At 39.1% G+C, this 14,004-nt stretch overlaps 1 protein-coding gene across 1 annotated transcript in view; it reads left to right on the top strand.

Moving 5' to 3' along the window:
* The window catches only part of ABCC9 (ATP binding cassette subfamily C member 9), a 142,792-nt gene that overhangs the window by 81,267 nt on the left and 47,521 nt on the right, over nt 1–14,004 (top strand). Inside the window, exons 20-27 of the mRNA XM_045288405.1 lie at nt 1,312–1,396; nt 3,082–3,162; nt 4,974–5,111; nt 5,338–5,463; nt 9,347–9,443; nt 9,869–10,098; nt 11,971–12,119; nt 12,324–12,393. Coding sequence (XP_045144340.1) covers nt 1,312–1,396; nt 3,082–3,162; nt 4,974–5,111; nt 5,338–5,463; nt 9,347–9,443; nt 9,869–10,098; nt 11,971–12,119; nt 12,324–12,393 — 976 coding nt within the window. The remainder of the gene's footprint in view (nt 1–1,311; nt 1,397–3,081; nt 3,163–4,973; nt 5,112–5,337; nt 5,464–9,346; nt 9,444–9,868; nt 10,099–11,970; nt 12,120–12,323; nt 12,394–14,004) is intronic.

Here is a 14,004-nt window from a genome sequence, read left to right as displayed (position 1 = left end):
TAAGGCACTGGGTTGCTGACCACAAGGCCAGAAGTTCTAGCCCATCAGCCATTCTATGGGAGAGAGATGAGGCTGTCTGCTCTCATTAAGATTCATAGTCTCGGGTCACAAGGATTTAGAATCAATGTGTTAACAGTGACGTTCATGTTTTGGAGAGTGTAAGACCAGACCAAAAGGGACTGAGGCATAACCAGCAGCGAGAGATTGTAATGTAAAGTGAGGTTGAGACTAGGCAGTGGAGGGCTTTGGAAGCCATCTGGGAGCAAGACCAAGTTTTAGAAAGGAGAATACCAAGTTAAATGTGATATTTCATTTGACAGTTTAATCTAAAAGCTATGATTCTGAATTGAGAACAAGAAAACATTTAGGAATGTACTAGAACTATTATCCAGGCATGCGGGCTTTATGGCCTGCAGTTGAGGTAATGATAGAAATGGAAAAGATGAGATAGTTGAGAATTTATTAGAAAGTATTTATTATTCTAATACTAGAAGAATAAGGAACAAATAAGAACAGAGAGAGGAGCATGAAGTCCATGATGACTTCTTATTTTCAGGCTGGGGCACTGAGGAAATGAAAACCTTGGTAGTTTCCCCTGCCCTAACCTTAGGCTCCAGGCTCCATCATACTTTCAGTTCATCTGACTCCTGGTGTCAGCCTTAGATACAGCTGCGTACTTCAAATTCTTGCCGTCTTCTTTTTCTTTGCTCGCCGGCATGGATGACAATATACACAGGTAGCCACACACAAATTATTTGTTAGCCATAGTGAGGCGCCTGCTGTCCCTCATATGCACTGTGGTTTTGTTTCTGTTTCATTGGCATTTTTGAAGTCTCTTGTCCCTCCTTTTCTTCCTGGAAAATGAAAAACCTGTCTATAAGTAGTGTAAACATCCCCTCCTTTATAAATATGTTTCAAACGTCTCAAGGTTGTCAGTCATACCTCTGTGTCCTATGAATAGTTTCTCACAATCTCTAGACAGCATAGAGTCAGGTACATGTTTGTTATATTTGAGGAGCTTCAAAAACTGCATGGAAAAAGTCCATTATATTTTCATTCCATTTTCCGAGAAACTTTTTGAAGCCTTGTTATATGTCCTTGTATCAGTCTTAGGGACATTTTTGTTTGTTTGTTTTTGTTGAGAGTGGAAACTAATACCTATTGATTTTTTTATCTATAAACTTAATGTAGAGGCTAGTTTGTATTAAATACTTAATGTTCTAATTCAGCTTTCAAGACATTCGACCTGAAATTAGCTTATGGGAAGTATATTAATGGTGATCTAAATTTTGAAAATAATTTCTCACAAAGGTACAAAGCTGTCACTGATGCCTGTTCACTTCAGCCAGACATTGACTTACTCCCATTTGGAGACCAAACCGAAATTGGAGAGAGGGTAAGCTATGTATAATTTAAATACTGAATAAAAATGCAGAAAAGCTTTCTGGCTATCTTTAGTTTCTAATGGAGCAAAATAAAATTTGAGAGCTTGGGAGTTATGCATTAGCTTAGCAACAACCTCTGGGATCCCCAGTGGTACAGTGGGTTACGCATTGAGCTGCTAACTACAAGGTCATTTGTTCAAATCTATCAGTAACTGCAGGAGAAAGACAAGGCTTTTTGCTCCTGTAAAGGTATACAGCCTCAGAAACTCACAGGCAGTTCTACCCCAGGCTGTAGGGTCACTCTGAGTCATAACTCACCCGATGGCAGTGGTTTTGTTGTGTTTTGTCACAAACTCCTGAAGTGGGAGGGGCGGAGCTCTTTGATACCATTCGGACTTACTTATTCCTGGAGTAGTCGTGGTGTACTTAACATTGCTCTAGCCACTCTGGAATTCCCAAGGAAATAAGATACTGTCGTATCTGGCTCTGACTAAATGTATCTTTCTTCACTTGGAACTTAAATTGGTTTGAAGATTAAGATTACTTCTGACAACTTCTTCCATGATTGTCAATATCTAGTAGTTCTTCTCTTCCTGTTGTAAACAGTGATGTCATGCTATTTTGACAAAATGAAAAATATTTATGCGTGTACTTTTGATAACCCAAAAATCTAAACCCACAGCTGTCTAGTCGATCTTGAGACATAGTCACCCTAAAGGACAGTGTAGAAATGCTCTCTCGGGTTTCCAAGGCAGGAGTGGTTGGTGCATTGCAACTGCTGGCCTTGTGGTTAGCAACCAACCCTCAGCGCTATAGCCACCAGCACTCCCCTTTATAATCGCAATAGCCAGTTCACCCCCTTTAGCTGTCAAGTGCTGGGCAAAAATATTTGTATGCATCTTCTCATTCTTCTTAACAAATCTATTCTATGGGTATTTTTATCCATATACTGATATTGTACCTGAGAAAATTGAAGCTGAGAAACATTAAAGAACTTGCCCAATCACAGAATTAATGATGCATCAAGATCAAGCTGAATCTGTTGTCTGTGTTGGTGATGGCTATTTTTTATGACAGTCCACTGCTATTGGGTGATGTCATTGAGTCAATGCAGACTCATCATGATCCTACATAACAGAGTAGAACTTCCTTATAGGGTTTTCTAGGCAGTGTGCCATAGAAGGTCACTTATTAGACTATTAACGACGAGGTGAGCAGTTTGAAATCACCATCTGCACTGAGGGAAGATGATTAGGCTTTCTATTCCTGTAAAGGGTTAGCCTTGGAAACCCACAGGGCAGCTTCGACACTGCTCTGTAGGGTCACTCTGAGTCGGAATTGACTAATAGCAGTGAATTTGGTTTGGGGTATTGATCAGTAGGAGCCTTGGTGGCACAGTGGTTAAGCATGTGACTGCTAACCATAAAGTTAACAGTTTGAACCCACCGGCTGCTCTGTGGGAGAAAGATGTGATAGCTTGCTCCTATATGGATTACGGTCTTGAGGATCCTACGGACCGTTCTACTGTGTTCTAAAGTGACTCACTTGGCAATGGGTTTTATTTTAAAACTCGAAATAGTTGAGTTTTCAAATGATCTTACCAATAGTATCATAGCCTTATCCTTTTAAAGGGAATTTTTACTATGGACAATTTACCAATGGAAATGATGGGTGATTTGGATATTTTCTTTTCTAGGGCATCAACCTGAGTGGGGGTCAGAGACAGAGAATCTGTGTGGCGCGAGCTCTGTATCAAAACACCAACATAGTTTTCTTGGTAAGAACATGGTCTTCCCTTTGATTTATATTTGATTTTGGAGACTTTGAAAGAGACAAGGTAGGTAACTCTAGGAAAAAGAGTTTAATTTGTAAAAGCAAAGAGCATATAGGGAAACAACTCTTCACAGCACAAATCATGAGATTAACATTGAGTTGAGAGACAGAAGATCTTCTCGGTATCCAAGGGACTGTGGTATCCTAAAGGCTTGCTGATATGAGTTTCTGAATCATTAGAGTAAGTAGCGATGGAGTGTGCATGGTGCTGTGCCTTAACTAGGCAGGATCCTAGGTCTTTTCATTTCTATGTGTTGGTAAAGAAAGGGGTTCCAGAGAAGGTTTTCATGGTCGGCACATGGTTTCACTTAACAGAGTACTCCTTTTCAATGCATGTAATTCAGACTGTGCGTTAGGTTTATATGTGAAGTTTTAAAACTGTAGGATGGCTAGACCTAGCCCTATGAGTTGTTATCTGTAACACAAGATCTGCAATCGGTGTCTTTAGCCAGGCCGGTTTGATGATGGTATTGATTGGCTTTTGTCCTTTTCGTCCCTTGAGCAGGAGGGAGCCAACACAATGAATAAGTAGACAATGCATATGGAAGATAAGAACATTATGTAAATATTTGAAGTTTTTTTCACAAATTGTATAATCAATCTTTTTTGTTCATGAAATTCTTCAGTGGGTGTTATAAAACTTGAGTCTTGTTTTTAGCAACAGTTTTTCTTTCTCATTTAAAGTATATTCATTCACTATAATTTTATTCCAGTTTACCTATTTGTAAAATGAGAATGACAATCATATTTTTGTCTATATTTTACAAACTCTATCCTATCAGGTAAAATCAACTTTTTTTTTGGCAAAAGAGATTAACTATACTATATCATACCCATTGGAAAATAGCTCAGTGCATAGTTCCACAGTTACTTGTGCTTGTCTTATGGGAAAATTCTTAGAAAATAATAAATAATTTCCTACTATGTCTACATGTTAATATTCAGGCATGCTACATAGGCATATTAAACAGACTCACATGATTATAGTCTATGCTATATTGATGGTAGGTTTTTGAACTTGAAGATTCTATATATAAGAATTCAAATCACTTTAAATAGTGTCACTCATTTATAAGTAATTCTTAGGTTGGAAGAGGAAATATAGGGCCATACTAGATAAACCCTGATTAAAGGGGAACAAACATGGAACAGAATTCAGATTCTTAAACTATCTGGACTTCGTGCTTTGGTGGAGACTTAGAAGCCTCTGTGAGACCATCAACCTGAGATACTCTTCTAACCTTGAACCAAAACTATCCCCTGGAGCCACAATTTAGTGAAATAGCAGATAGGCACACAAATAAAGAGAGTGTGGTGGTCCATTAAAAACAAATCTATCTGAGACAAAAGATCAATAATTATCCCAAAGGTGGGAAGATATGAGAGCAGGGAAACTATATTCGAAATGGAACATCTAGGCCATTAGAAATGTAAACGAATTGTGGAAAATATAAGTCAAATCATTGAATTAATCTTCCTGTAGAAATTTTCCAATGGAGATTTGCTGTGTAAATGTTCCATGAAAACACAATAAAATATTACCTTAAAGAAGAGGAAATGAAAGGTCTATTTTAAAATTTATACCTTTTTTCTGAGAATTTAAAATTATACTGACTGTCTTTATAAATTGGATATGTAAGATAATTTTCCTTAGTTGGTATTTCTACTTTCTACATTAATGGACTTACATAAACAGTATATAAAATTCTCATTCTCCCCACCCTCATCCCTGTCCCCCCATGCTGCTGTTTGCAGGATGACCCATTCTCTGCCCTGGACATTCACTTGAGTGACCACTTAATGCAGGAAGGGATTTTGAAATTTCTCCAAGATGACAAAAGGACACTCGTTCTTGTGACTCACAAATTGCAGTATTTGACACATGCAGACTGGGTAAGAGTTTGAAGCGCTCTTTGTTCACTGGGCTGTTGACAGTTACAGTCTCGGAGAGCCACAGGGTGTCGCTATGAGTCAGCATTGACTCGATGGCAGTGAGTTTGGGTTTGGGGGTTGGGATATTTTTTTTTAAATAGAGTCATTGTAAATGCTTTCTGGAATAAAAGTAACTTTTGCTGACTTAAGGTTTTTTTCAAATTCTGCTACTATTGCCTTTCCTTAGATCATAGCTATGAAAGATGGAAGTGTACTAAGAGAAGGGACTTTGAAGGACATTCAAACTAAAGATGTTGAACTTTATGAACACTGGAAAACACTTATGAATCGGCAAGATCAAGAATTAGAAAAGGTAATTGCTTATAGTTCTGAAGGGCCCAAGATCCAGTTCAGAAGGGTCAGGAATGTATTGTATAAATGACTGCACATGCTTTCCAGTAAGTATTTTCTTATAAAAGTTTGATAATATTATAATCCTTATCTAAAATCCAAAATAATGGTATCTGTATATATTATTAAAGGAAGGTTACTTTGAAACTATATGGTTCTAGTAACACCTCTAGCTCCAGTGCATTCAAAACTTAGACTAGCTAAATAAAGCAAGGCATTTCATTTCATAGCTCTTCCATAAGATGAGACTGTTTTTAGCCATCACTCACAAAAGTCAAGACAACTTTGCAGGAAGGAAGAGCTGTGTGGTTGGAGTAGTAAGCCTTGTCTGGGATGAGACTGGAAAGTGAAGAAAAGTGATCAATGGAAATAGTAATAAAATCTTATATTTTTATAGTTTTTAAAAGGCCACATTTTTCATTATCTTCTTTTGTTCTCACAAAACTCTTTATGAACAAGTAAAGAAACGATTATTTCACTTGTACAGATGAGAAAACTGAGGCTCAGAGAGATAAACTAATTTGACTAAAGTGGTAAAGCACATTCAATGAGTGGGTAAATGGCACTCATAAATCTTAAACCCAAGTTCGAAGAAAATGTAATTTCAGCATAAATACGACGTCGGATGTAAGGATAGCTTCGAATGAAGCTAGCATAGCTGGAAACTAGAGTGAATGTGAAAGAGGAACAACTATGCTTTAGGAGATGAAATTGTAAATTGAGGTCACACATTTTTGAAAAGATCTTTTTCTTGGTTTGGAACTAGTAGGTATCCAGAATTTGGTATACCTTTCTGGGAATAGGCATTATAAAAGGAAATAAAAGCAATTCTATTTTGTAATATGAAATGCGCAAGTCATAACATTTTTGAAAAATAGCAAGAAATTAAAATATTATCTTAGAAAGGAAAAGAGGGGAAGAGAAAAAGATCAAAGAAACTCTGAGATTACTCTGGCTTCGGTGGCGTTGCCAGAGATCTCAAAAATCAACACACATGGGAGAAAGAGATTTGCAAAAGTCTGTTGTCGAATAGAGCACATCACCCAACCATTGAAATGATGCGATCGATCGAAAGATTACAAGGCGTATCAATTAGTGTCCATTTAGGAATGATAACGCTTGGTAATACATTATTTCCACATGGCTCCCCCCCCCCAGTGATTTAGATGCCAGGGACAAAAGAATATGGCATACTTTAGGAGCAGGGCAATTTATGGTTTCCTTTGGAAAGATCTGGAGGAGAAAAGAGAGAGCGCGCACCCTTGGCCCCATTTCAGAGTCATCCTGGTAAACAGGCCAGGAAGAAATTCTGTTCGGTTGCATTTAGCAATGACGCCATCACTTGAGATAGCGTAGCTCTGCGATGAAAGGCACACGAAAGGGTCATCAATCAGAGGTGGAACAAACTAGGGTGTGGATAGGGCAGATCCAGTTGTGAGTGGAACAATGGCCAGGAGATGACAGAATGAATCAGGCACCTGCCAGAATCCTAGCCAGGGATGAAGGAATGCGACTGCCACACAGTGAAAGGCAGGCACTAGAATCATTTGAATCCCCAGGCTGTGGGGAACAAGACCCCTAGGCCACCATGGGGGAGTTTTCTATAAAAACAGTTTTCTGTTGAATAGATAAGGCAGGTTAGGGTCTTTGCATAGAGCAGTAGTTCTTAAAAACACACACAAAAACAAAACTCAGGGGTGATTTTTGCCTCCCGGGAGACATTTGGCAGTAACTGCACACATGCAGTTACTTATGACAAATATGGCAGGGGTCATGCCATTGGTATCAGCTGGGTAGGGGACAGAGGTGCTGCTACAGAGGCTACAATGCACAGAATAGCCTCCCACAAGAAGGAACTAGCAGGCCCCAATATCAATAGCGCCAAACTCCTGCCCTAGAACCACAATTGACTAAGCAAGAAGAGAAGGATCATGAAACCCAAGGACACACAAAATAGCCTGTCTCCGGTCTTTAGGGAGGACTACGAATTTAAGGGTTAAGATGTAAATAGGGAAAGTTAGGTTAAAAGGATCACTGAGGAAACTGCAAGGAGGACATATTTTCATCTGATTAAATATTATTGAAAACATTTTTTACTTTGGATGATAAAACCTGTATTATCAGAATGTTTCTAAGCAAAATAAGCCAGCATCACCTGATGTCCTGTGGCTTTCCTTCACCTAGGCCTGTCCCCAAATCGGCATCCCTTAAATAGTGATTGGATAAATTACCCCACATTTGTATTTACTTATTGAAAATATCAACACAATTGAAAATGTTTAACATATCATGAGCATTTACTCAGAAAAAAATGTGACTTTGAAGATTAAAAATAAAATCTTAGTGAGATTAAATTCATTGAGCATGGGCAGTTGAAGCCAAGTCAAAATCTTGTGCGTGTTTTCCATTAAGCTACACATAGTGAACAGGGATCTTCTTTAACTTTTCATTTTTCTAGCCTTATGTACAAATGTTAGTTTTCATACCGTTCCAAACTTTACCAAAGTCAGTGCCATCAAGTGGAAGCCAACTCACAGTGACCCTATAGGAGCACAGAGTAGACATGGTCTTGTGAGTTTCCAAGATTAATTTCAAAATTAGTGTGTCAGCTGTGTGGAATTCAGGATGCATCTCCTCACAGAAACACGGTTTCTGAATTTTATCCATGGTCCACACAACTCAATTGACCCTACAATGTGGCTGAACTAATGCCGCTTCAGTTGTGAGGTCAATGGGGTGGGAGAGTTGGAAGCAGGGATGTAGGATAGCACATGCTTCTTTTTTGAAAACAGGACACGTCTGAAGCAACCATTTAAAACGTGCCAGGTTTCTTTGGGTCTTTTTATCTTTTACATAGTTCTCCCTTGTAGGGATTTTTCCTGAGCACCTTGGCACCTAAGTACCTCCATGGCCTATTTACTTCAAACTGTCCTACCACATTTCCAATTGGAATTCTTTTATTGGACTTCTTTAGGGAGGTGTTAAAAGAACTCATTATGATTGAACAATTCATCGTCATAGAGGATGACTGACAGCGTCTTTAAAAATGCAGAACTACAGCCATTTTTGAAAGATGGTAGCCATATCTATAAGAAAACATCTGCCAACTGAGAGTTTTTATGTGTATGGTTTAGCAATATTGCTTACATTCATCATGCTGCACACAGCCATTGCCACTGTGCACACTTCATTCTGCCACCATTAGCACATGTCCAGTGTCCGCTAAGCAAGGACTCCCTCCTTCCTTCCCCGTTTATGCCTGATAACCACTATAAGCTTTTGTCTATTTCATTTAAGTGGGGTCATAGGATATTTGTCCTTCTGTGTCTGACTTTTGTCACTCATATAACATTCTCAAAGGTCTTTCATTTTGTAACACACATCAGGACTTCATTTTCCTTTATGGCTGAATAATCTTCCATTTTATGCCTGTCACCACCTTTTGTTTATTTATTCATCCAGACATTGAGGTTGTCATTTTTCATGGAAGGTATTTATTAACTTAAGTATATTTCTAGCTAGAAGAATGAGGAGTCACTGTAAGTGGTATAAAAAATGAGACAGTTATGGAACTATGCTTTAAAGCTGGGTGTGGGGGATGTCTCCCTGCCCCTGGTAGTATCACATTGTTATTACTTTTTTTGGCTTAACTTCTTTACATTACTGAGCTCTGAAGACTCCCTACAAGCTGGGGGCATTTGTCCCACACCCGACTCCTATGGCAGGAGTTACGGGGCTCTTGAGGGAAGGTAAAGCCTGTGCTCCACTGTGGGTGGCAGTCATGGTAAGTCAAAACTTCCCTGTGGCTCTGAGCTCCTTGACGCATAGCCTACTGTTTACTATAGGATATGGAAGCTGATCAAACAACTTTAGAGAGGAAAACGCTCAGAAGAGCCATGTATTCAAGAGAGGCCAAAGCCCAAATGGAAGATGAAGATGAAGGTGGGTCTTTTTCTTGTTGCTGAAACCTTTAAATGTAGTCAGAAAGGATAGAGTATACCTTTATGTGTATGCCCAAAGTTCACATCTTTTTATCTTTCTGGTGAATTTTTGTAAGTTTAGGAGTAAAAAAAAAGTGATGTTCTACAGGTTGGGTTATTAATAACACAAGTTGATAAACCTCTATAGTTCTAGTCAATGTGCTGTAGTAAGTCAGTAAAGGATCTCATCTGAACAGATTTTATGTTTAGTCGCTTATTCATTCATTTATATTTCATTTCATTTTCAAAAACAAGAGAAGCTTTACCCTGTTAGAAACATTTAAAATTCCTGAGACTAAGACTTACACTACACACTGTCTTGTGAGAGAATACCAGTTCCCTCTACCTATTGCCAGTAGGAAGCTTATGTTAGTGTTTGCTGTGCAGAGGAAGAAGAGGAAGAAGAGGATGATGATAACATGTCCACTGTCATGAGGCTCAGGACTAAAATGCCTTGGAGGACCTGCTGGCGGTATCTTACTTCAGGAGGGTTCTTCCTGCTCTTTCTGATGGTTTTCTCTAAGCTCTTGAAGCATTCGGTCATTGTCGCTATAGACTACTGGCTAGCTACATGGACATCCGAGTACAATATAAACAACACTGGAAACGCTGATCAGGTACAATGGGTTTTGCTTTTAAAGTGCGAAGAAAAAAATTAGATTAGCAGCGATATTCCCTTATCTGACCCACTGCTGTTGAGTTTATTTTGACTTACAGCATGTTATCATTCACCTCATGAAAGTGAGGGAAGGTCTGTTATAGGAGAGAATAGAACCTGGGATTTCCCAGTCAGTATCTTTAAGGAAGCAAGCTGTCCAATCCTGTTCCTTCTCTGCATCCAATGGGTTTGAGCTGCTGATCTTTGTAATGGGCATCCCAATCTTTATCTAGTTGGATAGTGACGGTAAGCTTACTACCAAAGTACAGTTTACTGCAAGGCGTTGGTTTCGCACATGGCTGACCTCATGTGGAGTTGTTAAGGGAGATAAATTTTAAACCCTGTTCTCTGGATAGCAAACACTCTCCTCTGATGAACTAGTAGCTCTGTTTATTTAATTCCATAGTGCCCTTCTTTATAAAGAAAAAAATGACATGGGAAATTAAACCTTATGAAGATGATATATGCATAGAGGAGAAAGGTATCTGCCAAGAGTTAAATAACAAAAAAAGCTCACTTCCATCAAATTTTTGCAACTCATAGAGTCTGTAGGACAGAGTTGAACTGCACCTGTGGATTTCCCCGGATGTAAATCTTTACAGAGCAGAGACCGCCCGCTTTCTTCTGATGATTGTGTGTTGGGATCGCAACCCCGACCTTGTGGTTAGCCTCCAAATGGAGAATCCACTCTGCTTTCAGAGCTCTCTAGCAAAAGTTATGGCGATGAATAGCTATTGAAGGAAAATTAACAAAAATGTTTTAGTAGTTAGTTGTACAATGGTGCCTCCTGTCATTTTATTTAAAATTTTCTGGAACAAATGTGCAAAGTACAAGAGGCTTCAGATTCCGAGGATTATATCTCTGGGCCTGCCACTTATTAGCTAAAAGACGAGTTAATTACATTTCTTGTGGCACAATTTATTCATCTCTAAAATACGGCTAATAATAGGACTATGTCATAGGGGTTCTGTGAAGATTTTTGAAGTCAATATTTAAAAAAGAGCCTGTGTGTCAAATAACAAAATTTACTACTCCGTTATTTTTTAAGTTAATCATAAACATTCTGGGATAATGTGTCATATGGGCTCGAGAGAGGTATGCACTTATATAGGTTCTATATTAGGTATACAAATAGCACAGAGATTTTGTGGCTATTATTCTAGGAGCACTTGATTTTCATTGCCCATGCCAGGGTAAAAGGAGCCCTGGTGGATAAGTATTAGCTGCCAGTCGGCAGTTTGAAACCGCCAAATGCTCCTTGGGAGAAATATGAGACCATCTGTCTGCTCCTGTGAAGATTTACAGCCCTGGATACCCCACACAGGCCGCTATGACTTGGAATCCATTTGGTGGCCGTGAGTTTGATTTTGGCTTACAGAAGTGAAAAGGGGGTGCTGGTAGCATGGTGGATTAAGCATTAGGCTGCTAATGCATCCATAGGTGGGCAGCTCAAAGCTGGGACAGAGGGACAAAGATGGGACAGACGGCACCGCGGAGGTTCACTGTCTTGAAAGGAGCAGTTTTGCTCTGTCCTGGAGGGTTACCACGAATCAGTAGCACTGGACAACAGTGGGTGTTCCGTACATCAGCTGGCAATCCCGAGATTAGAGATAGGACGAATGAGCTCCACCAAGTCAGAAGTCAACAATATGTTCCAAATCCCTGCATAATGATTGGGGAAATACCACCAGCAACTGCATTCCCACAGTAATCTAAACTGATGTAAGCGAATGAAGTCAACAATCTGTCTGTGGTTTCTGGGTTTTTTTGAGTAAGAAAAGAGACTAAGTCAATAATTTCATACACACCTTTTCTGTTGATTGCCTTTCAGACTTACTATGTGGCTGGATTTAGTATACTTTGTGGGGCAGGTATTTTCCTTTGTCTTGTTACATCTCTCACTGTAGAGTGGATGGGTCTCACAGCTGCCAAAAATCTTCACCACAATCTTCTCAATAAGATAATTCTTGGACCAATAAGGTAAAGAGCAGTTTTATCTTAATCAAAAACATAAAAGCATGTATACCTAAATATAAGACAAATCTCAAATTTTTTAAAATTTTGGCTACCTTGCACAAGTGAATAGGCACCTTGCCATTCCCATGCCTCTAACAAATCCAATTACAGTGCTCGAGTCCCAATTAGTTTAATGTTCTGACAGATTTCCATCTGTTTATTGCCTAGGTTCTTTGATACAACACCCCTGGGGTTGATTCTGAATCGATTTTCAGCTGACACAAATATTATTGATCAGGTGAGTACCTAAGTTACCTTCAAACTCAAAAATAAATTTGTCAGTGCAAACTAAACTAGTCCTTTAAGAATAGGAAACATGATTCCTATAAGGAGAAGACTGCTAAAACTTAAATAAAAACCCCTCTATTCATACGAACGTAAATCAAAAGCTATTGCTACAAAAATCAGAGAAGCTTTATTAAATGAAACTATCAAAATACGAGCCTACAAATGTGAAGCTTGGCACATATTCCCTGTAGGTCGATGCACTTCTGAAAGTGTGTTTCTAGCTCTATCCAAAGAATTCTGCCCTCTTCTCTTGACACCCCTCAAAATGGCAGAGTGGGCGTCCTGGTGGCCCTCAAGTCATGTTCCTTTGAAATGTCCTGTCACTTTGGGGGACAAAAAGAAGTTAGAAAGGGCAAGATCAGTGCCAACCAATGGATAGGAGAATTCTAAGTTTCCCAATAAAATTCTCAAAGGGCAGCCCCTGCTCCACTTGAAAAGTGAGTAGGTACATTGCTGGGATGGAGAAAAACCTCGAGTGCGAATTTCCTGGCCTTTTTCTCAGCAGTGAACTTTGCAGTGTTATTAAGAGTCCCTCATGATACGGCCTGGTGTTTCCTGTGTCCTTTGGGAAAACCTATCAGAACGACCCCTTTAGAATGCACCAACACATGGCCGTAACCTTCGGAGGTGACCTCACTGCCCAGCAGATTCCCTAGAAACCATCCTTTGATGAACCTTTTTTTTAAAGACACTCTCCCAAGATTAAGACAAGCGTACTGCTGAAAGAGCCTGTGTGCAGTCATCCACTGTAACACGTTGTGTCGTGTGCATACACTCGTGCACGGATGAACAGGAACCCTGGAAGCAATACTTTTTTACTTACCCTCGTAATTGGTGCTATAGACACAAATTATTTCTAGAATAAAATTGCATGGGAAAAACTTTATTCACACTGATTTATGCATGTAGAAGAGGATAGTTTGAGAGTCCATGTTAAATAAAGAGAAAGAGTAAGGAGTGAAATAACATTGATATTTTTATTATAAGAAAGCAATGAGTTTGACCAATGTAGAATATTCTTTTAATTTAACGCTTAAAAAAATTGTTATTGATGTGGTGTGCAGGGTCAGGAACACATGGACTGCCAAGTGACCTTAGGGTTATTAAGTGGCTCTTGAATCAAGAGATACCTTAGTTCAGCAGTTCTCAACCTGTGGGTCGCGACCCCTTTGGGGGTCAAACGACCTTTTCACAGGGGTCGCTCAATTCATAAGAGTAGCAAAATGACAGTTATGAAGTAGCAGAAAAAATTATTTTATGGTTGAGGGGTCACCACAACATGAGGAACTGGATTAAAGGGTTGCGGCATTAGGAAGGTTGAGAACCACTGCCTTAGCTGGTGTGATATTTGGTGTATATCCTAAGGATGTGTTTGGGTTTTTTCTCTGCATTTCCTAGATTTCTAAAAATTTACCCTGAAACTAAAAAGCTCAAACTCTAAAATTGGATAAGTATAAGAACAATACCCTTATGATGATTGAGAGAGGGACCTATTCAATACAACATTGACCTCATGTGGGCTCTTTAGAATGCTCTTTATTTATTTATTATTTAAAAAAAA

This window comes from Echinops telfairi, unplaced genomic scaffold, assembly GCF_000313985.2.
Source record: "Echinops telfairi isolate 266 unplaced genomic scaffold, ASM31398v2 ScPeMD7_21;HRSCAF=78, whole genome shotgun sequence".
Classification (NCBI taxonomy): Eukaryota; Metazoa; Chordata; class Mammalia; order Afrosoricida; family Tenrecidae; genus Echinops; species Echinops telfairi.
This window is presented reverse-complemented; position numbering and strand designations above follow the sequence as displayed.